Raw genomic sequence first — 21,765 nt, 5'->3', positions numbered from 1 at the left:
TTTTTAATAACAATTTGTAACAGGAGCTATTACATGTCAGCACCAAGAATTATAGGATTCTGAGAAGCATCTCGCTGAAGAACGTCACGTATGTAGTGCTTGTTTGGATCAGCAATTAAGACTGTAATGTCCCGTTTGGTAGAAAGCATTAAAAATTAGGAGTAGGAATTGGGATTAGTATTAAAAAAATCTATTAAAAAAGTATTTGGTATAAAAGATTACTCGTTATATAGGATTAGTTAAACCCATATACGTGGGATTGGGGAATACCATAAGGGGAAGTAGTATTCTTCAATCCCACCTCTATAGGTTTATCCAATTCCATATAACAAGCAATTAATCATACTAAATACTATTTCAATGATTTTTTTTAATTGCAATTACAATATCTATATTTTATTTTTAATGTTTCCTACCAAACGGGACCTAAAAGTTATTTTATTTTTCTGATAAGCCCGTTTGGAAAGTTGGAAGGTGTTTGGCAAAGCTTATAAGTCATCTAACTTGGGTTCAAAAAGCTGGATTGAAATAGATTTTTACATAAACTGATATTTGTAGGGCCTGTTTGAGTTCACATTTGGGATCCCAAATGTGCATCTCAACCTGCAAAAACTCCTTTTATGTTAAAAGTGATGTTTGGCACACTGTTTTTACAATTTGGCTTTTGGGTCTAAATGGACTTTTGGGATAAAGCTGATGGATCTTGCTTTTCACAGTGAGAAGAATACGTGAAATGGGGAGAAAGGTTACAATATTTTGAGTTTTCCTAGCATTATGTGTTCTTGTTTTATTTGCAGTTGTAATATATTTAATTAAGTATTTTAGTATTTTTCAATTTCCTTCTAATAATAAATTAAATTTTTTTTATTTTTAATAATTTTATTTTTAATACTTCTTTTAAAATGGTCACATTATATATATAATTTCTTTCTAATAATGAATCAAATTTCTTTACTTTTAATAATTTTATTTTTCTTACTTCTTTTAAAATAGTCACATTATATATATCTAATATTAGATATGTATTATTTAATAAAATTTATATCCTTTTAAATCATTTTGCATCCAAACTTATTTTTATATTTATCATCCAAACAAGTTTAAACTTCTCAAACTGATTTTTTTACAAAAACCAATTCAAATATAAATCACATTATCCTATCTGACTTTTACTCAATCTGACTTCTATAAAAGTCAGATTGAAAAAAAAAAATACTTCTATCACCGCTGTACCCAACCTTATGGAAATCAAATCGGGCTTACCGTTGGAATTGTATATGCAGGTGGGGTCCATTGGAAGGTATCCAGTCCCACGAGTTGTTGACTGTTCTTCAGAATTAGGCCCACCATCCAAGTCTGACCTTTCCTCTTTGTTCATTCCCCTCTATCAACCAATTGCTATTTGAGTACCATTGGGGTAACTGTTGTTCTTTTTCTTCTTTTATTAATTTGATTTTGTTTAATCAATTAAAAATTTAGAATTAAGCAGTAAATTAAAATATAAATTGTTTAAATATAATAATCTAAAGAGTTCAGGTTATGAAAAATAGTAGTAAGAATTTACTCTTCTTCGATATGAATAAAAATTTTTCAATTTTTTATATTTTATTTGTTGAAAATTAATATACTTTAAATTATGAAAAATGTATGATATTCGTATTCTATAATACGTAAAATTCTTATAAGTTCATTTACAAATTTTATTTAACAAAAGTGTATTTTTAAAAAATTGTCTTTTTGAGGTATCTCACATATAAAAGTTGTCTCAAGTTAACAAAAAAAATTACATAAAATTTCTCTCGGTAAAAAAAATTGTATTTTAAAAAAAATATTACTTAGTTGAAGTGAGATATCCAACACCAAATGGATATCTAGGTCCAATACTAAATTAATTTTAATTCATTATATTATGTAAAATCATTTTTTAATCATGTTTTATTACTTATTAAAACTCATACTCATTTTGATAATTTTACAAACTTACTTTTACTCAATCATAATCTAAACAACCTTTTACTAATCTCACTTTTACAAACTAGCTTTTCTAAATTTCAATCAAAACCCAATTCAGTTTATCCGATTTAGTTTTTATCCAGCTTTACTTTTTCATAAACCAAACTGACAATAAACTACCTTTTCAATTACTAATCCAAACGGACCCCTAGTCTAGTGGACCACGAAAAGCAGCAAAATCAATCCCCATATTACGTGCTTGTGCGGCCAATGCCTCCGCCACGGTGGTCACGTCTCGCGAACAAACAACCACTTCAACCTTCCAGTCCCGATCCATCATCTGCTGGATTCCAACCAGAATGCTGTAATCCGGATGCTCAGAAGGAATGGAAGATTGAACAGGGGTGATTAAGTCAGTACAATCACTCTCAACAATCAGGCGACATAAGTCAATATGCATAAAAATTTATCATGTTTTTTCTCCAGTAAAATTTCTAATGAATTTTTCGGCTAATTAATTACAGATCATAATAACTTTATTAACTCTCATATTTTACAATTTACAATATTTTATATTAATAGTTACTTTCAAAAATGAAAATCACTTTTTCGAGGACTATTTTTATATATTTATCTCTTACAATGCAAAATTACTTAAAATAAATTACCCAAATATCCTAAAATATCTGCAATAATATAAAAATCTATTTAATTAAATAAATTGGTCAATTGGCAGAATGAATTTAGAAACTGTTGTTATATCCAAAAGGATCACTCATGACTCCTTCATAACCAAAGTCTACAGTCCAGGTAAAAAAAGAATAAACAAAACGAATACTTTTTTTGTTTTTTCTAATAACAAAAACAGGACTTCTTCACAGCCTAAGTCTACAACCCAGAGAGTAGATAGAAAGTAAGTAAACAGAGGGAGTAATCAATGACAATATCACAACACCGTCTTGGAGTTGGAGGTTATTCGGATCCTCCATTTCAGTAGTAATGCCCTTCAACGTAGTGCTGAGCTTTCCACGTAACACTCACTCACTCACTCACCCAACAAACTTGCAAAGAGAATGGATTTAAGGAAAGAAAATAGAAAGAAATGACTTTGCTTTTTGTTTTTTAATTGCATTTTTGTGAGCTTCTTTCTAGTTAAGGAATCAAATTTGATTTTACTTCTATATTTTATTAACAAGATGCCATCAAGTTTCCAAGTAAGGAAACTAAATCTAATTTTGCTTCTATATTTTATTAGCAAGTTGTCATTAAGATTACTTCATATGAAGAAAATTCTGATCTATGTATAGGAGGAGGCAACATATGCAACTGCAATACACATGCTGCCTACTTCTATCCATAGATCAAGATTTCTTTCATATAAAATAACCTTAATGACAACTTACTAATAAAATATAGAAGCAAAATCAAATTTGGTTTTCTTGAGTAGGAAGAAAAATTAAAACAAAAAAGCAAATTCATTTCTTTCTATAGGTTTCTTCAAAATATACGTATCATCCTTATGTTCCATCAGTTTTCTTCAGCCTACATGTGCTGATCAACTTCTTTCCTACATGCTATACCTTTCTCAGCTTTTGTTGACCAGTCTCTCCATTTTGAACATTTCAGCGTTTCTTGATTCTGGCATCTGACAACAGAACATAACAGATATGTCACAACCTTATAAGCTACAATGAAAAGTTCGGATTCTCTCTCACTTCTCAACAAAACAGTAATAAAGCCCGATTTTGGCAATGACTCGTGAAAATGTCATGAAAGCCCTTTCAACCTTTCAACAAATCAGAGCCTGATTTCAGCAGTAACTCATTATAAAATACCAAGGAAAGCTAAGACTAATAAAAGGTATGCTCCCCCGTTTCCTAACAAGAAGTATCAAACACTTGCATTTTGATATGAACTTGTGTGAAGATATGATTGAAAGCACAGATTGAAGCCCTTAAATGTATCTCTACCCAAGAGTTTATCCTTATGCCTCAACTCTCATTAAAATAATAATAATAATAAATTTATGATATTTGTTAAGACGCTTGGAAGACGCAGAATATAAACTGATAGAAGGGAGAAGTTATGCGATAAAGTTGCCTAATATTATTATGGTGATTTTTTTATCTAAAAATAATAGTCGGTAATGAAAAAAAATATGCACTAGTAATCGGTCACTTTGACATGAATTAAATGCCCCACTTGAGAGTTTTATATGATTATTAAGGACCTAAAGGCCCTTTAGTAAAATTTTGAAATTTTTTGTCCTCGAAATTAAATTGAAGCTTGGGACCCAAATTGTCATTCCCCAACCCCAAACCAAAAAAAATAAAAAAGAAAAGAAACTCTCAAGAGCCTGCAGTAGTTATGAAGAGCATCTCTCAAGGTCATCCTCAAATGCACATGTATTTGGACAAGAAAAAATAAATGTTATTGGGCACAGATATCTAGTTTTTGTGGATATAAAAGAAAAGAGTAATAAAAGTTGAAGCACTTTTAAACAGGACCTAAGCCTAAGCAACAGCATTAAGCACAAACCTTTACGTGCAATCTGAACAGCATTCTTCTTTCTTCAATAATGTCAAAATTGAGGCCAGTGTGAGGGAATGCAAAAGGAAACGGACCATTGGTTCATTCTTCAGTCTTTCTTATCCACTCCAGAATACGAGAACAATCTTCATCTTTCATGAAATGCCTTCATAAGAAACTTATTTGTTAAGCTCTTTGCATCAATGAAATATAATTATTACCATTATTCCGTCTCCGTGAAAGTATACCTATTTTTTGTGCGGTAAGACTTAAGTTGAGCAGCTTCTTGGCGATTAGATATATCTTTAGACATTCTAAGGTGTTCAGGCACAACGAGCTTTCCACTCCAATCATGATATGCATTGTCAATGAATTCAATAATTGCATCCTGCCACAAGTTGTTCATCACACGATCACCACGATAAAACTATATGAATGAAATAACACAACTGCATAAGGAGGGGAGGGGGGATATAAACAGAAGGAAACCACTAATTTGAGGGAAAATTGATTAACTTGAAATATTATATAAAAACATTTCTTGTACTATCCTAACAAGTGTCAATTACCGAAACACAATATAAGTAGTTGCACGCGGATCATTAACTATGCAAAGCAGATTATAGAGCAACAGCAAGCGGCAAGGAAGTTTTATTACCAGTGGCTTGGAAGCATCGAGCCAGTGGTAAATATGATCATTGCGAAACCATGTCAATTGTCTTTTTGCAAAATTCCTGCATGGAAACAAAAAATACAGGTATCTATATCTCATCACTGGGTAGGGTAATCCAGCAACAGTTTATCTCATTCACATCAAGAAGAATGCCCAACAAAGCTCTGGGAAAGTACGAAAATAAATGCTCTCCAAACACAATAGTCAAACACAAGCTACCACATATAAATATTTATTAAATCAAAGCAGTAGAAGATATTACAACAGGCGAACAAATCGTTCATTCAAAATTTTGTTCATAGGATGCCAAGCCTGTGTAATATCCGATGTCCTACGACATTGAAATGCAAAAAGGTTATCATCGGAAGATGGAAAATTTATATTTGTAGGTTCATATGTCAAATCAAAAGCCAAGCTCGTAAACTTATAAAAAGATTATGAAAACAGCAATCTTCACAAAACTGCATCACCCCGAACTTCAGGTGATCCTTTTCTGATATTGATTAGGCCAATCCCATTGAAAAAAGATTACATGTACAGATTGAACAAAGGCCATTACCTAGTTTCTTTTTGAAATTCAGACAAAAAATTGTAAAATTCTTCAGCTGAACTCTGCCCTCCATGTCGTTGGCATCTAAGTAGGTATTCCATAGCCTGAAATTATATAGGGAAATATTAGAATATATCCAACAATTTATATAGCTGTTACAGTGACCAAATGACAAAAAATACTCAAGAAAAAACATATTGCGAATATCATCAGCAGGATAGTCTACTAGTTATCATCTGCACATTGTAAAACTTCAATGAAAATAGACAAAAGAAACGATATACTTGTCTATAGCCGATTGCTCGTGTTGCAGAATTGGAGTTGGGATGAAGACCCAACTTTAGAAGCCATCGAGCCTCAGACAGAATCCCATCCCTTCCTGCAGTTTTAAAAAAAGCCAAGACACCAAGGAATGAGTCGTATGTTAGTGCAGAGCATGTACACAAATGAACTTCTAATAACATCTAGTCGTCTACCAAGACTTGTAAATTATTAACCCCCACAGGAGGCCAATTACATAACCAATACAGGAAATGCTGCTTAACGGAAACCACAGAGAAGAATGTACTACAATATCTATGGGAAGCATAATTGAATAAAGAAAATTCAGATAAACTTTTCATACATTTTCTATTTAGATTTTTCAACAAAAACATGACAGTCAGATCATTTTGCAGTTGTCATATTTTTATTGGAGAGGTTGAACACAAAAATACAAGGAACTTTATTTGAAACTAGTCCTTGATGAATTACAAATAATGTCTTTCCGGCTCACAAATCACATATACCTAATAGCATATCTTCACACCGCTGGTCGATTGTTTTATATAGGTCAAGCCTCTGACTAGAAAGGAAAAAGCATATGAACTCATAAGGCAAATCTGAGAACTTGGAATCTTCCACTGAATTGCCAGAAATTTTGACATCGGAAGATTCAAAACCATTGGTATCACTAGAATCACCCAGTTCCCTGAAAGAATCATACGGCACCCGAAAAGCAGAAGGAGGTGATCCACTAGACTGCCATTCCAAAAGAATATAAATGAATGATAAAAAGCATATTGTAAGGATATCCCAGAGAACATAATAATCTAGACCTCTGAAAAATAATAGATGACATATACATCCCCACAGACCATGGAAGTATGATTAGTTTATTAATAATGAACAGTAGCTAAAGCTAATAATTTCGGAAATATTCAATGGCAATGGAGCCACAGTAAGGTACTTCTTTATATACTCATTCTTGCTAGCGATGTAACTGCATTTGTCCTCATTACTGCCATCATGCACAACAAATGAGCAAAAGAGGTAGGCAGGATAAGGAAATAGATAAGATTAACAGCCGGTTTGGTATGCAAAATTGTATAGAACGGAATGAAACTTGAAATTAAAAATTAAAAAAAGAAAAAAAAAAAAAAAAAAAAAAAAGCAAAACAACTGATTTTGAGGATGAAGAATTACCCTTGTCCCACTTTTGAAAAAATAAAAAAGCGGTAAACTCTTGGGTAGTAATCATAAGAATATAGTAAACATTGCCTAGAACAAAGAAAGGGAATCCCTTCTTCCTTCCGTGATAGCTGACAAGCCCAAAGAGCACTTCCTTCATTGTTCAGGTGACTTTTGAAGTTAGCATGGTTATTACACAAGGTAGATCCATTTAGATTTTCTTACGGAAAAAATTGCAAGCTTACTTTGATAATCTCTAGGCTACGCCGTAATCGATACCAATCATTCACTGCTAAAGTTTGGGCCTTTGCATCACCTGCATCTACCACCAACTGCACAGCAGCATCCCAATCTTCATTTTTCTGTAGTTCAGCTAACTCTGAATACACTTTGGATTTGACATATGCAGAAGCTTTGGGAACATCTGGTTTTCCATATATGAACCTGATATTTTGAAGCTCAAACAACATAACATATAGATATCTTTGTGCTGCATTAGCTGATTTTAATAACTTACTGTGAATAAACTGAGGAATTCATTCGGAAAAAATAAGACATACCATCGTAAATACAACCCAGTTCCCCCAACAACTATGGGAACACGGCCATTGTCAAGGATACATCTTGTAGCTTGCCTTGCATCCTCAAAAAATTGTCCAACTGAGTAGTCTGATAAATAATAGGTTTCTCAAACATGTCAAAAGTGAATAGCATCTTCTAGTCATATATGTTGAAGCAAAGACAGCCAGCCCAACGAAGAACCTAAGAACATACCTTTAGATGGATGCAATATGTCAATCAGATGATGTTTTACCTCCTGACAAGAATAATTAAAAAAAAAAAAAAGAATAAAAATCTACAAACGAAGTTCCAGATTTCCAGTTATTAAATGATGGACAAAATGGATGGGTCGATATAAAATGCATTTCATTATCATTGAATTGGCACCATTTAACATTTGAAATTTCATTAATACATAATGTGAACACTGATAATGCATACAGAATAAAGGGGAAAAAATCCTAAGGATCATATCATATACTATTCTACAAAGTGTCTGCTCTTTTTTCTTTCTTTTCAATCGATGTTTTAGGTTTACTGTTTCAAGCAATTAAATCAGAGAAAAAGATAGTTAAAATGTTAATTTCAATGCCAAGGATGGTTGAAATCACCAACAGCAAAAAGTCTCCCCAAAAGCAAATCTTGACAAGTGAAACAGTAACCAAAGTTCCATTACTGAAAAGAAAGAGCAAAAAAGGTGTCCAGAATTCTAAAAGTTAATCACACAAAACTGGCCCAGGCAACTCGAGTAAACAAATGACATGGAAAATTGAAAAATTTACAATAGACCCTCTAGACGGCAACATGAAGGAACAGGGGAATATTTGAACAAGAGAATATTCTACGTCCAAATTGTGGAACCTTTCTATCATTTGGGGAGGGTTTAGCTGATCCAACATCAAGACCTTGGTACACCTGCCATAAAAGTCATCTTTGATTAAATATAGATTAAAGGAAAAATCTGTACCTTTACTATTATAAGTAAAAGGGATGACAATGAATAAAGAAAATCCCGTTAATATATGTAGTCACGTAGATACGAATGCTTTCTGATATGTAAATATAATGGAAAAGAGGGAGTTAGTTAGTATTAGTTACTAAGTCCTTAGGCCTATAAATAGGGGGCTTGGGTAAGTTGTGATCAGACTTGCGACTCACTTAAGTGAATGGAATGAATTTTCCCTCCTCTCTCTTCTCCCTCTGTCTCTCTCTCGTTCTTCTTCCCAGATTTCTTCTTCTCCCTCTGTCTCTCTCTCGTTCTTCTTCCCAGATTTCTTCTTCTTCCTCTCTCTCCTCTAATTTCTCTACAATATCTTAGCACTTTCCATGGTTTACTCTCGAGAATTAAATCTCATAGCATTTTGAGACTCAGAAGGCAAAACTAGTTTCTCACTTTTCAGTTACTACTACAATACACTGCAGTAGTGCAATATGAGGAAATAATCGTATATATAACTCCACACTTCTTTCTTCACACGCTAATTCTTTTTTTCTCTTTCACTTGCTAAATTTTATCAGAAAACTGACGAATTAGTGAGGATTAAAAAATTAAGTTAATCTTTCATTTTCTGTTTGATGAAATAGAGAAAAAGAACCATAACTTGGCGCCCAAAATACCAAACTAAGAGGTGAAGCAACATATAAATGACTACTTAGTATGCTTATGTGGTGGAAGAACCTTCCATTTTCCAAGAACCCACAACTACACAAAGGCACAAAGCGACAAGGCACGGAGCACATCACTCATCTTTCACAATATCCAACTCTAAACAACAGGCAATGCTCTCGAAAACTCTCAACTCTTCCCTCTAACCCAAATGTCACACAAAAATCTCGCCCCCAATAATCGCTCTTTCCCTCACTTCATAAAAGGAAAAAGCTGAAATCCCCCCCCCCAAAAAAAAGCCTCTACTTCATCCTCTAATCCACTTCATTCAGCAAACCTGGACAGAGTCGGCACTGACAATTTCTCCATTGAGCCGCTTAGCGAGTTCCAATGCAAGCCGACTTTTACCGGCGCCAGTAGGTCCAGAAATCACAATGACTTTCTCTCTAGTCTCCTTCTTCTTGTACGTTTCAGAGACAGCAGACGCGGTGACCAGAGCCCGCCGGCACCGGCAAGTAAGTGAGAAACGAAGTGGCGGAAAAAGCGGTGTCTCCGGGAGGTGAGGAAAACGCAGGCAACGCGTACGGAGACTGCACACCCCACTGTTAACCATATTCTCTTAAAATCCTTCGAACGGCAGCAGATGAAATTGTATGATTTGCTTTCATAGGGGAACAATTAATAAAAGATACTCCTCCCGTGTTAACACTCAATTTTTGACTTGGTTTTGGTTCTAAATATAAATATAAGACCTATTTTTTATATTTATCAATTTTCTCTTAATTACCCCTATGAATACTCCTTTAAGTATAATCAAGTAAAAGAGGTATTATAAAAGATGATTATGGTGTTTTAGGAAAAATGTGTCACTTTTCTTATAATTAACTAACTTACTTAACTTCCTTAATCTAATCAAATTATTTAAATGGGTCTTATATTAAGGACCGGAGGAGTATAAAAAATTTGATGGTAATAAATATGTATTTTTTTTAAAAAAAAAATGTGCTTACTGATGATGTATATTAATTATAAGTTTATAACTACTACTACCTCTGATCCTTAATATAAAATTTTGTTTGACTTTTATTTTGATCTTAAATATAAAATCTCAATCCACTTTGTTTCTCATATTTATGTATTTTTTACCTAATGTCGTCCTTCTAATAATGATAGTTCTAACCAATATATTTGATTGGCAAGGATATTTTAGGAAAAATAACATTTATTTATTACAAATAACTAACTTTATTTTTTTCCTTAATATACTCAAATTAGTCAACTAGCTCTTATAATTAGGACCGGAGGTAGTATTTAGTAAAAATTTTGATATGTGTAACTATTATAAGAACTATTTTAAAAAAATAGATAAATATAATAGCAAAGTGAATTAAGGTTTTATATTTATAACTAAATTGAACATTAAACTAACTCTTATATTAAAAATCTGAGATACTATCATATATGTGAAGATTTTTTTTCTCCCAATAGTGAAGAAATTCATTAGTAGTAGAAATAAAGTATGATTATATTTATAATAAAACCATGGACTCATGCGTGAAGATGTTTTTTTTAAGTACAGTGAGGAACTATAGATAGGGTTATTATATATTTTAGTAAAAATATACATAATATTAATTAATAATTTTTGTCTCCTAATTTACTTTTCATATATTCTCCTGTTCTTTGTGGTTCAACTACACATTCCTGCATTTATATATTTTATATACCAACTTTTCTTCAAAACATACCAAATAAAATCAAATATTTAACAGTGAGGTGTGTAGTAATCACAAAAATTAAAAGCATTTTTATGTAAATTGAGAGAAAAAAATTTTTACATCCTTACTATGTATAATTAGTTTTAAAATCATCGTTTCCAGACACCTCATAAATCTTGTAAGCGGCTTAATAATGCGTTCCTATCACATTTTTATTAGTTTTTATCTTTATTTAAATTGTACACTTTTTAAAATATTTTTTCCCGTAAAATCTCTAAACAATATGAAAATCAATTGCTTTTTGAAAAAGTTTAAATAGATGGACCATAAATTGATAAAACAATTTCACATAAAAATCAGAATTGATAAAAAAAAAAAAGTTCAAAAGACCAAAATAATATTTTACTCTGTAAAAATGCTTTGCAAATTTGTAAATACAGAAAGACTTTCAAATTTCTAATGTAGTAACATGTTGGGGAAAAACTTCTACGTGCCTTGAAAGTTAACTATCGAATGCAGTCAACATAAATCGAAAAATATACTACCTCCTGTCGTAATTATAAAAACCAGTTGACTAATTTGAGGAAATTAAGAAAGTAAGTTGAGTTAGTTATTTATCCTAAATAGGTTTTGTCTTTCCTAAAATATCCTTACTAATCAAGTATATTGATTAGAATTATCATTGTTAAAAGGGCAACTTTAGAAAAAAAAAATATATAAATATGAGAGACAAAGTGAATTGGGGTCTTATATTTAGAACAAAAATAAAAGTCAAACAGGATTTTATATTAAAGATTGGAGGTAGTATATATATTTATATCCTCAGATATTACTATGAATCTCTTTTCGTCCATTTTACAATCCTTGGATTTAATTTTTCCTCTCTGAATAAATAGTCCCAACGTCACTTAATCCGTAATTTTCCTTCTTCTTCTCCTAATTACCTAAACCAGATCCTACCAACTGTTTGTTGAAAATTCTTAAAAAGTGCTTCAAACCCAAGCAATCTCCCACTTCAAACATCACCAGAAACAAAACAAAACAATGAAAGGCAAAAAAAAAAAAAAAAGAGGAGACGTTTCTTCAACAACAAAGCAAAAGAATTCACAACTACACAAGCATATGATCTCCGCATTTCTCCTTCAACAACCATCATCTCAACTCAATGCATTCTTTCAAGTCTCTCTCTGATAGAAAGATCCATACCCTGTTCCCAATAGTTCTGTCTTCCATTATAATTCTAGGGAGTGTGAGATTAATCTTGGACAGCTTCAAGAGCAACCAGAGCAATATTTTGAAGGTCTATGGGAAGCCTAATGGGGAGAATAACAATGGAGTACACGTCGTTGTTTCGCCCGAGGATCGGCTCAAGGAAGGATGCAATGTGTTTGAAGGGAAATGGGTGTGGGACAATGAGTCATATCCTCTTTATCAAGAACAGAGCTGTCCTTACTTGGTGAAGCAGACCACTTGCCTCAAGAATGGGAGGCCTGATTCTTTCTATCAGAATTGGAGATGGCAGCCCCATGGATGCAATCTCCCAAGGTAATGAACTAACCCCAAAACATGAACACAATATATAAATATTATATATGACACTGTGATATAACAGAACTTGTTGTGTTTGCAGAAATAGTGCTATATAAGATGTTGGCATAGATTGATGTCTATTTTTGGTGTTACATGTAGGGGTATGCTCAAAGTGGTCTATGAAAGAATCAAAAGTTAATAGTAAGGAAAGTATCTCCTCTTATCAATGAGATAAGATAACTGAATTCATTTTTGAAGGGTTCAAAAATAGGTAACACTGCAAAGATGAAGCTGTTGAATTAAAACCAGAGTGATGAAACTTTTTGGGAAGGAAAAATTGTGATTCATTGTTGAATATCTTTGACTAGTTTGAAACAGAACGCCAGAACTTGCAGAACCAGAGTGTAAACTGTTCTTTTTTCTTCTGTTGACCTCAGATTTGATCCGTTGAAGCTGTTGGACATGCTGAGGGGAAAGAGAATGATGTTCATAGGAGACTCGCTACAAAGGGGCCAGTTTGAATCAATGGTATGTTTGGTACAATCTGTAATTCCTGAAGGCAAGAAATCTCTCCACAGAATTCCACCCATGAAGATCTTCAAAATTGAGGTATGTACCAATGTGACCACATTTCAAGCCAGAGGATTTACCAGAAGGGGCCAAGATTTGAAAATATATATATAGTACATCTCCAATTCTAAATCGAGGAGCTAGATAACCATTGTAAAAAGATTAAGAAAATTAGTTATGTTAATTACTTGTAAGCAATATGTATTGATTTCCTAAAATACCATTTTAATCATTTACATTGGAAACTATCCATGGCAGGAGTACGATGCATCGATAGAATACTACTGGGCCCCGTTCATAGTGGAGTCGATTTCAGATCATGCAACAAATCACACTGTTCATAAGCGGATGGTGAGGCTGGACTCCATAGCAAAACATGGCAAGCATTGGCAAGGCGTTGATATTCTGGTGTTTGAGAGTTACATTTGGTGGATGCACAAGCCTTTGGTCAATGCAACGTTAGTGATAGCTTCTTCATGCAAATCATTTTCTTCTTCTTCTTCATCTTCTTCTGTTTCGTTTTGATGGGTATGAAGTTTGAAAAATCTATTTGCCTGTGGATTGGATCAGGTATGGGTTGCCAGACGATGTGAAAGAATACAATGTGACCACAGCATATAGATTGGCATTGAAGACTTGGGCAGATTGGCTTGAGTCAAACATTAATCCCCTCACACAGAAGCTCTTCTTCATGACCATGTCTCCTACTCATCTCTGGTGATTTCTCACTTTACCTTCTAAAATGAACATCTTAAGTTACAAGAGCAAGCTATGAGCTGACAAGCAGGATTAAACCCACCACCTTCTATTTAAAGGAGAGTTTTCATAGCACTAAGTTATAAGGCCATTAACCATATCTAATAGAATTTAAACTCATACTCACCCGGGTTATGAGTTGTGTCGTTATTAATTGAACCAATTTTTGTCTGAGGGGACACATTTAATTTCTCAACAAATAAAAGGGCTGTTTATATTAATTTTCAAAAATATTAAATTATGTGTGTGTGATGATAGCAAAAAAGAGGCATTATATTTTACTTTTGGTTTAATGATATAGTTTGTCAAGACTCGAGAGGAAAGAAAATATGTCCTTCTGACCGTGATTTTCATGTTCTTCAGGAGCTGGGAATGGCAGCCAGGAAGTGATGAGAACTGCTTCAACGAGTCATATCCAATACAAGACCCTTCATATTGGGGCACCGGATCAAACCTGGAGATTATGGAGCTGCTAAAGCAGGCAATAGCAGAACTAAAAATAGATGTGACCCTTTTGAACATTACTCAGTTATCAGAGTACAGAAAAGATGCCCACACTACTATTTATGGAGAACGAAAGGGCAAGCTCCTCACAAAAGAACAAAGAGCTGACCCTAAATCGTTTGCTGATTGCATCCACTGGTGCCTCCCTGGTGTCCCTGATATATGGAATCAAATCCTATATGCCCATCTCTTGACGACATTTCAGAATCTTACCTAAGTATGAGCCACTTTAATCATTTTGATTCATCCAACTGATTGTTTCAATCAATAGAAAATTTTTGGAGCTTTTTCCTTTTTCTTTGTTCTAATAACAAAAATTTCAGGAGGCTAGACCTTGGGCTTACTAGTATCAAGGCATGCCTTATGATTCAAAAGCACTTGAAGAACTTCAAATTTCTAACAAGATTACATTGATAATTATATGCCACTTATATTAGCATTTGCTAAGGAAACGAGGGCTTGTTACTTCTTCCAAAGAGCTCAATATTTGAATCCAAACGAGGTTTAAAGATAATTTAAATTCAAGACAGTAAAAATTAGTTGGAAAAAATTCAGGGGATACATCATAATAATTTAAAAAGAGTAATATTCAACTTAAGAATAAAGACATATCCATAAAATTATTTCATAAGCAAAATCACATTAATTAGTTCGACCTTTGAAACTACCAAATATCTAAGTAATTGATTCCAAGTTACATGAAAGCTGTCAAATAGCAATTAGAATAGATCCCACATAGTTTTCTCGATTAAGTTAATCTTATCTGTATCATTCCCATTTTTTTGAAGGTTCACATCCCACTCAGTTTTAAATGTTTGCTACACTTGTAGATTCTGTAAGTCTGAAGATGTTTAGAATCTAGATGGTGGAGAAGCTTCTGATGCTGCTTGATCACCCTTGAATCATCTTCTTTATACCAAAAAAGTTTAGGATTCTTTTCTGTTAAAGAAAAGAATTGCTAGAAAAGTTAGATTCATCAAAAACTGGATAATGATCTTAATAACGGTATAATACAAACATAATCTATAAAACACCACAAAAGTTAAGTTAAACATGGTTACACAAAAATAAAGAGAATGAATGAGAACCTTGGTTGATCCTCCTTGCATTTGATGACGGACAGAATGGACTTCTTTATCATCTACAAGTACCCAGCTTTGTTCAGACTCATCATCTGTCAAATGAATATCTTCCATCTTGGATTCTATTAAAGTGTTCAGATCTGCATCTGGTAAATAAGGTTGGGGACAACGAAATATATGTTGATATCATCAATTAAGATTCACTTCTAGTAGGCTTCATTTCTGCAGATAAATGCAGAGAAGCCAAAAAATAATGACAGAAACTTGACTAAAAAGGAAGAACTTGTTATGGCCAGGAAAAGAAACATTAAAAGTGACTGCTTTGAGATTGCAAACCCTTTGAATCATTATATCTATCAACGGGAAATTAAAATACTCACAGCATCACAAAAGTGCATTTCTAGCAAAGGAGTTCAGATTCTTTTCTAGTCTTAGCTTTATCAAATCTGAGTACATACAAAGTATTATTACTTTGCATGAAAAATAGCAATACTTTGCCTAGAACTTAAGAAAACAGCCCTGAAGTTTGAGTCTAAAGTTTGCAAGAGATTTTCTAGCAAAGTTCTTGACCTTTCCGTGTACTAAGAGAACATTACACCGAACATATCTAAAGAGAGGCAGTAAAACTAACATGTAATAATAAAATTAACTCGAGTCTTTTCCATGTTTCTCATGTTTCTTCATAGCCAAAGTGAGATCATAATTTTGATATGGCATTGGCTTTGACCAGGGAACTCACTTGATGTATAGCATGACATGATAACATAAATTGACATTTCTTTCATTTTCGTAAACCTACCTGTTTCTGGTGAGAAGGATGATACAGCATTTTTCCAAGCAGAATTTACCTCTCCTCCTCTGTTTTCAGAAAAGTTATTAAAAGGCACCAAATATTGGGGCTCCAGAGTCTCTCCCTCTGAACAAATATAAAACTTCATATTAAACCAAGCATTGTCAGAAATGAGATATCAACAGGATGTCAGAATCACTATAAAAAGGTAGAAAATACCAACCATTTGATTCAACAGATTGTGCACTATCACATGAAACAAGTCCTTGTTGGGATACCATAGAATTATCATAACCACACTCAGAACCTCCAGCTAAATCGATTCCATCTGATTCCATTGTTGATTTTGCAGATGGGTTTCCACCAGCTAAGGAGCTTAATGGTACCTTCTTTTCCATCAACTCAGTTGAAGAAAATAAACTATCTGAAGATTCTACTGAACCAGAAAGGCATTGATTACTGACTGCTATGTTATTACTGATAACTTCTCCTTCCGCTGAGGAGCACTGAGACTTCATATCCATACTGGGACTTTCGTTTGAAATATTACCCATAGTGCCCCATGGGTCAGAATCACAACTATAAAACATCTCACCAGTTGTGGAAGCATCCATAGGCCTGAGAAAATTAGTGACGACGGTTTCATCAGTCACTAATTCTTGTTGGACAAGTATATCCTGAATATTAGAATAAATTCTCTTTCCATTTTTCAAGGTCTGTGTTCCAACCTACGCCAGCAAAGCAATCAAAACAAATGGTTGGAAACACTTTAATAGTATCTCCGTTACTTGATATAAGACCTAATTGACTCATTTAGGGAGATTAAAAAAATTAGCTATAAATAGATGCTGTTTTTTCTAGAATACTCTTACTAATCATGTATATTAGCTAGAACTATTATTTGATGAAACATCTAACACGTGCAACTATTATAAGGATACTTTGACAAAAATGAATACATATGAAAAACAAAATGGATTGGGATCTTATATTTAGGACCAAATTAAAAATTAAACAAATTCTTATATTAAGGACAGGAGATAATATATTATTTCAATGCGACACTATGTGACCACAAAAGCAGAGCTATCAAAATACGTTTCCCCCCCCCCTCATAACTCACACATACATCACATCATTTGTTAAGAGTTTCATGAACTCACATCCTCACGTTTAAGAAAACTTAAGAGAAGTGTTTGTTATAAGTTAGGTTATAAGGTCATATTGCCGTCAAAAATACATTCAACTCATATAATTGATTTAACATCCCAATTATTATACTCCTCCGGTCTTAAATATATGACCCTTATACTACTGTGTATAAGGGTCTTATATTTAGAACCGGAAGAGTATAATAAAAGAAATTTAATATAGTCACATCTAACTACATTCACAATACCCACAAAACTAACAAATTAAATCATTTAACACTGAATTCGCTCATTTATGTGTATAATTTTAAAAAGTTCAAGTGGCTTGACTCTTCATTTTAAGTCAAGCATATTGAGAAAAAAAATTATAAAGATTCAGTTATTTCATCTCAAAATTCAAAAACTAAATTAATAATCACAAAAAAAGTTAATATAATCTTTTGTCCCTCAAGTTGATCCTTATTTTGTCTTGATTCCTCAAGAAACAAAATGATCTAAGTTTATTAGATTATAGGGACCAGTGTTTCAAATTAAAAAAAAAAACTTGAGTAACCAAAACCTATAGTTTGAAACTTGAGGATTAAAATCAAAATAAGAGTAAACTTAAAACCAAAATTTATATTAACCTCTAAAAAAATTTGAGAACTAAAAGTTATGTTTTTCTTAATAAATAACAAGAAAATAATATAAACTTAGAAAAACAAGCAAATATTCAGCTGTGTGAACAGACCAAAAGTAGTGTAAAAAAGCCATATGAAAGTAACATAGTGCTCAAGAAAGAAAGAAAAAGGACCTCTATTATGAGATCTTCCACATTAGCGCCCAATCCCTCAACTTTCAGGTGAATATTATCCAACCATGCTCTTTCCTTTACCTGAAAATCCATGTCCAACACCGACGCTTGCAAATTTTCACTAATGATTTGTAACTGCAAAGCAACCGCTAAAAATTTTTAGTTGTCAAAAATGAGTTAAGAACTTATAGGGCTAAATTTAATAGAAAATCGATATAAAGTCCCTATTTAAAAATTTTATTGGTTAGAAAGACCTAAACTTATGTTGAAATTCTATAGAATACCGATACATTTTATATATAAAAAACATATCAAGTCCTTCTCACTAAATAAGAACTTTTCATCGGTTATACCTCGATTTAACCCCCCAATTATACATGGAAAATTTTGTAATATAATCATGTCAAACTTAAATTACATAATCCACTAAATCTGCAAGCTAAATCATTTAACACTGAATTCATTTAAGTATACACACTAAATCCAGTCCCGATCATAACATATCGTTTATAAACTATAAATAAGATCTTATAATTAAAATTGGAGGTAATACAATTTAACCGACACAAATAAGGAAGTAGTTTGGCACTTGTTCTCCTTTAGTTGATGTCCAATAATTATAAAACCTCGTTTGTAGTCGTAGTAGTTCATAAGCATAGGTGATTAGAAAATATAATTGACCAATTTTTTCTATTGCAGATTTAATTTTTAAACTTTAACTCAAAATAACGTAATTTTTGTTGTTTATTAAATTACAAATTATAGAGATTAATCCGAATAAAAAAACTATAAGGAATAACTTGTTTTGAGTCAAGAAACTATACAAACTAAATTATTTCAAGTCAAAATTAACAAAATAAGTCAACAATTACCAAAAAAAATTTCCAGAACCAAATAAATATTCTATATTTCCTCTTTATAATTCTTATTCTTAAATAAAAAATAAAATATGTAAATGGTATATCAAATAATGAAAAAAAGAACACCTCTTTTATGAGATCTTCCACTTCTTTGCCAACTTCATCAAATTTCTGATAAATATGCTTCAGCCAGCTTACATCCTTTAGCTTGTTAAAATCCATGGCCAACATGCAGGCTTGCAATTGCTGGGTGAATCTAATAATGCAACAACTATAAATAATGAGGTCCAAATTATAACATATTGTTTTTCAAACTTCAGATGAAGGGATTAAATTCTTAGCAAAATTCAAACTCTCCAAAATCTAAAAACAAATTTGAATTGGAAACTGCAACGAATAATATATTAAAAATTTTGTGTAGCTTGAGTAGAAGAGGCAAAAAGAAGACCAACACTAAGATCCTAAGACCAATCATTAAATTAGTCGAAGCAATGTTTAAAAATTAGTGAACAAAAATACAATATTCATCTGATCATAATCAAAATAATACTCCCTCCGGTCCTAAATATAATATCCCTTTTGTAACGTAAGTTACACTACGAAAAGAGTCTCATATTTAAGACCATAGGAGTATAATTCAATTATAACATGCAAAATATTCATAGATAACTTAAACATGGCCTAAGAAAACACAAGAAGACAACAATCTAATAAAAATTCATGAGATTCTACAACTACACAGGAAACATAAGATTATGTATCAATGTCACAGAACATGAATATACAATTGGAACATGAATATACAATTGGGAGCATTAATAATCCATGCGTATTAAAATTTTTAATTTGGAATAGTACAAAGGTATTTTCTGTTTTGGTTTCCAATAATTTAGATGAATTGAATTCTATAAACTCATCGAGAACAAGGAGGATTAAACTTGCCTTGGTAATGGGTGAGAGAACCAAAATACTTGAAATCAAATTCAGGTACTTCTTCCTGGGGAGCCAATGATATATGTGTAATTTATAGTTTATATGGTTAAATTAACACACACACACACACACACACAATTTATCCGATGATGACATCTCTGGATTTAGGATGGATATAGTTTTTAAAATTATTCTCACAGTATTTTTATTGTATTAATTGTCTTGATAAATTTTAATTATCTGATATCATCTGTCATTTAAATATTTTTTTCGCAATCATCCCATGAAGACTAACCTGTTCCAACTATTTTAAAAGTAAAATGTCATTAACAGAATAAATAAATATTAAAATTATGAGTTTGATTATGTAATTTTACTCAATTTTTATACATACAATAATTTATATGAATTTTTAATTTATCTTATACGTTTGTTTCTTGGCATCTGTTAATGCTGTGTTTTTTTTAACGCTACTTTTTATTATACCATATTAGAAATTTAAAAAGATTGAAAAGACAAGATGAAATAAAATAAATAAATTTGTTATAACTAGTTTTATGGGAAAATCTAATTGAGGAATGGCCTCTTATCCTTAAAATTATCTTCCAAAAAGTTTTGGAAAAACGGGAAAAATCAAGAAAAAAATACTTTCACTTAGATTCTGCTTTCAAACTTTATCTCAAAAAAAGAAAAAAGGGAAAAACTTGTATGCAAAAATTGATATTTTATTGTTAAAATCTATATCTAGATGTTTGAGATTACCGAAATCTATCCTGCAAATAAAAACTTCATACCAAATGAAATATATCATATGAACCATTGTATATTAGTAATTTCCAAATTTGTAGACATCTTCCTAAACAGTAGTAAAAAATATAATCCCATTCAACGTTGTTGTGATTTCGTATTTATTTTTTATTTGATTAAAATTCTAAATTTTCACTCTTTTACTAATTAACTTAAACATATTTTGAAATCAATAATTATATTATCTATTTATATATCTAAACTTTTTGTTTACAAATTTTTTCTGTATAAATCTTAAATAATTATTTAAATTAGATAATATGAAAAATGAATTTTACCCTAAACAATTTTCTCAATGATTTGATCTACATAATTTTAAAAATATAATGTATAATTCTCCACGATTATAATTTACAAATTCTTGTAACCCAATGGCAATGGTGGTTAGGCACAATCGCATAAAAATACCGACCAAACGATTGTGGGTTGCACATTATCTAGTTGAACTCGATCTTTCAATAAACCATACTTGAAGGAAAAATTAATATGCAAGTATTTAAATTTCACCTCATTTCTCAATTTAGTATTTGTTGCTTTTTTTTTTTAATTGAGTCCTTCAAGTTTTCTCAATTAATTTAAGTCCCTAAAATTAGTGCTAGAAACATCCCAGCCACCAACAAAACCCAGGTCCCTGTGATTCCATGAATCAGTAACAAAGCCATGAGATGATGCTTAAACGAGCACGGATAATAATCACATGTAGTTTTTTATAATTAAAAAATATATTTTTCTTATATACTTCTGTATGTGTTAATATATACATATTTCATATGAATACATATAAGTATTTTTTTTTAACCAGCAATAAATACCTATAATTCTTTAAAAAAAACCCCGCCAGAAGACCACTTTATGTTGCCATCTATTTTTACTTTATTAAAATATTTAGTCCTGCAATCTATTTCGTCTTCTTGTAATAATCAAGGCAGTTGTCATTATGAGAGTAGTTG

General features: G+C 31.9%; 2 protein-coding genes across 2 annotated transcripts; one reads left to right on the top strand and one right to left on the bottom strand.

Moving 5' to 3' along the window:
* Window positions 1-3,409: 3,409 nt before the first annotated feature.
* On the bottom strand, window positions 3,410-9,934 carry LOC114741547 (tRNA dimethylallyltransferase 9). The gene is made up of 12 exons (XM_028929823.1): window positions 9,659-9,934; window positions 8,577-8,630; window positions 7,929-7,971; window positions 7,715-7,823; window positions 7,400-7,598; window positions 6,494-6,725; window positions 5,990-6,084; window positions 5,715-5,809; window positions 5,141-5,216; window positions 4,731-4,870; window positions 4,492-4,648; window positions 3,410-3,598 (listed from the first exon to the last, which is right to left on the bottom strand). Exons 1-11 carry the CDS (start codon window positions 9,932-9,934, stop codon window positions 4,585-4,587), a joined length of 1,383 nt encoding a protein of 460 aa, XP_028785656.1. The 3' UTR covers window positions 3,410-3,598; window positions 4,492-4,584.
* A 2,201-nt stretch (window positions 9,935-12,135) lies between these two features.
* On the top strand, window positions 12,136-14,818 carry LOC114741550 (protein trichome birefringence-like 31). Its single transcript, XM_028929825.1, has 5 exons — window positions 12,136-12,584; window positions 13,007-13,178; window positions 13,398-13,597; window positions 13,710-13,856; window positions 14,259-14,818. Exons 1-5 carry the CDS (start codon window positions 12,205-12,207, stop codon window positions 14,614-14,616), a joined length of 1,257 nt encoding a protein of 418 aa, XP_028785658.1. The 5' UTR covers window positions 12,136-12,204; the 3' UTR covers window positions 14,617-14,818.
* Window positions 14,819-21,765: the final 6,947 nt, after the last annotated feature.

This window comes from Neltuma alba, unplaced genomic scaffold (assembly GCF_004799145.2).
Source record: "Neltuma alba isolate B1F8T4 unplaced genomic scaffold, ASM479914v2 tig00003410_pilon, whole genome shotgun sequence".
NCBI lineage: Eukaryota > Viridiplantae > Streptophyta > Magnoliopsida > Fabales > Fabaceae > Neltuma > Neltuma alba.
Note: the sequence above shows the minus strand (reverse complement) of the source record. Positions and strands in the feature narration are given on the sequence as shown.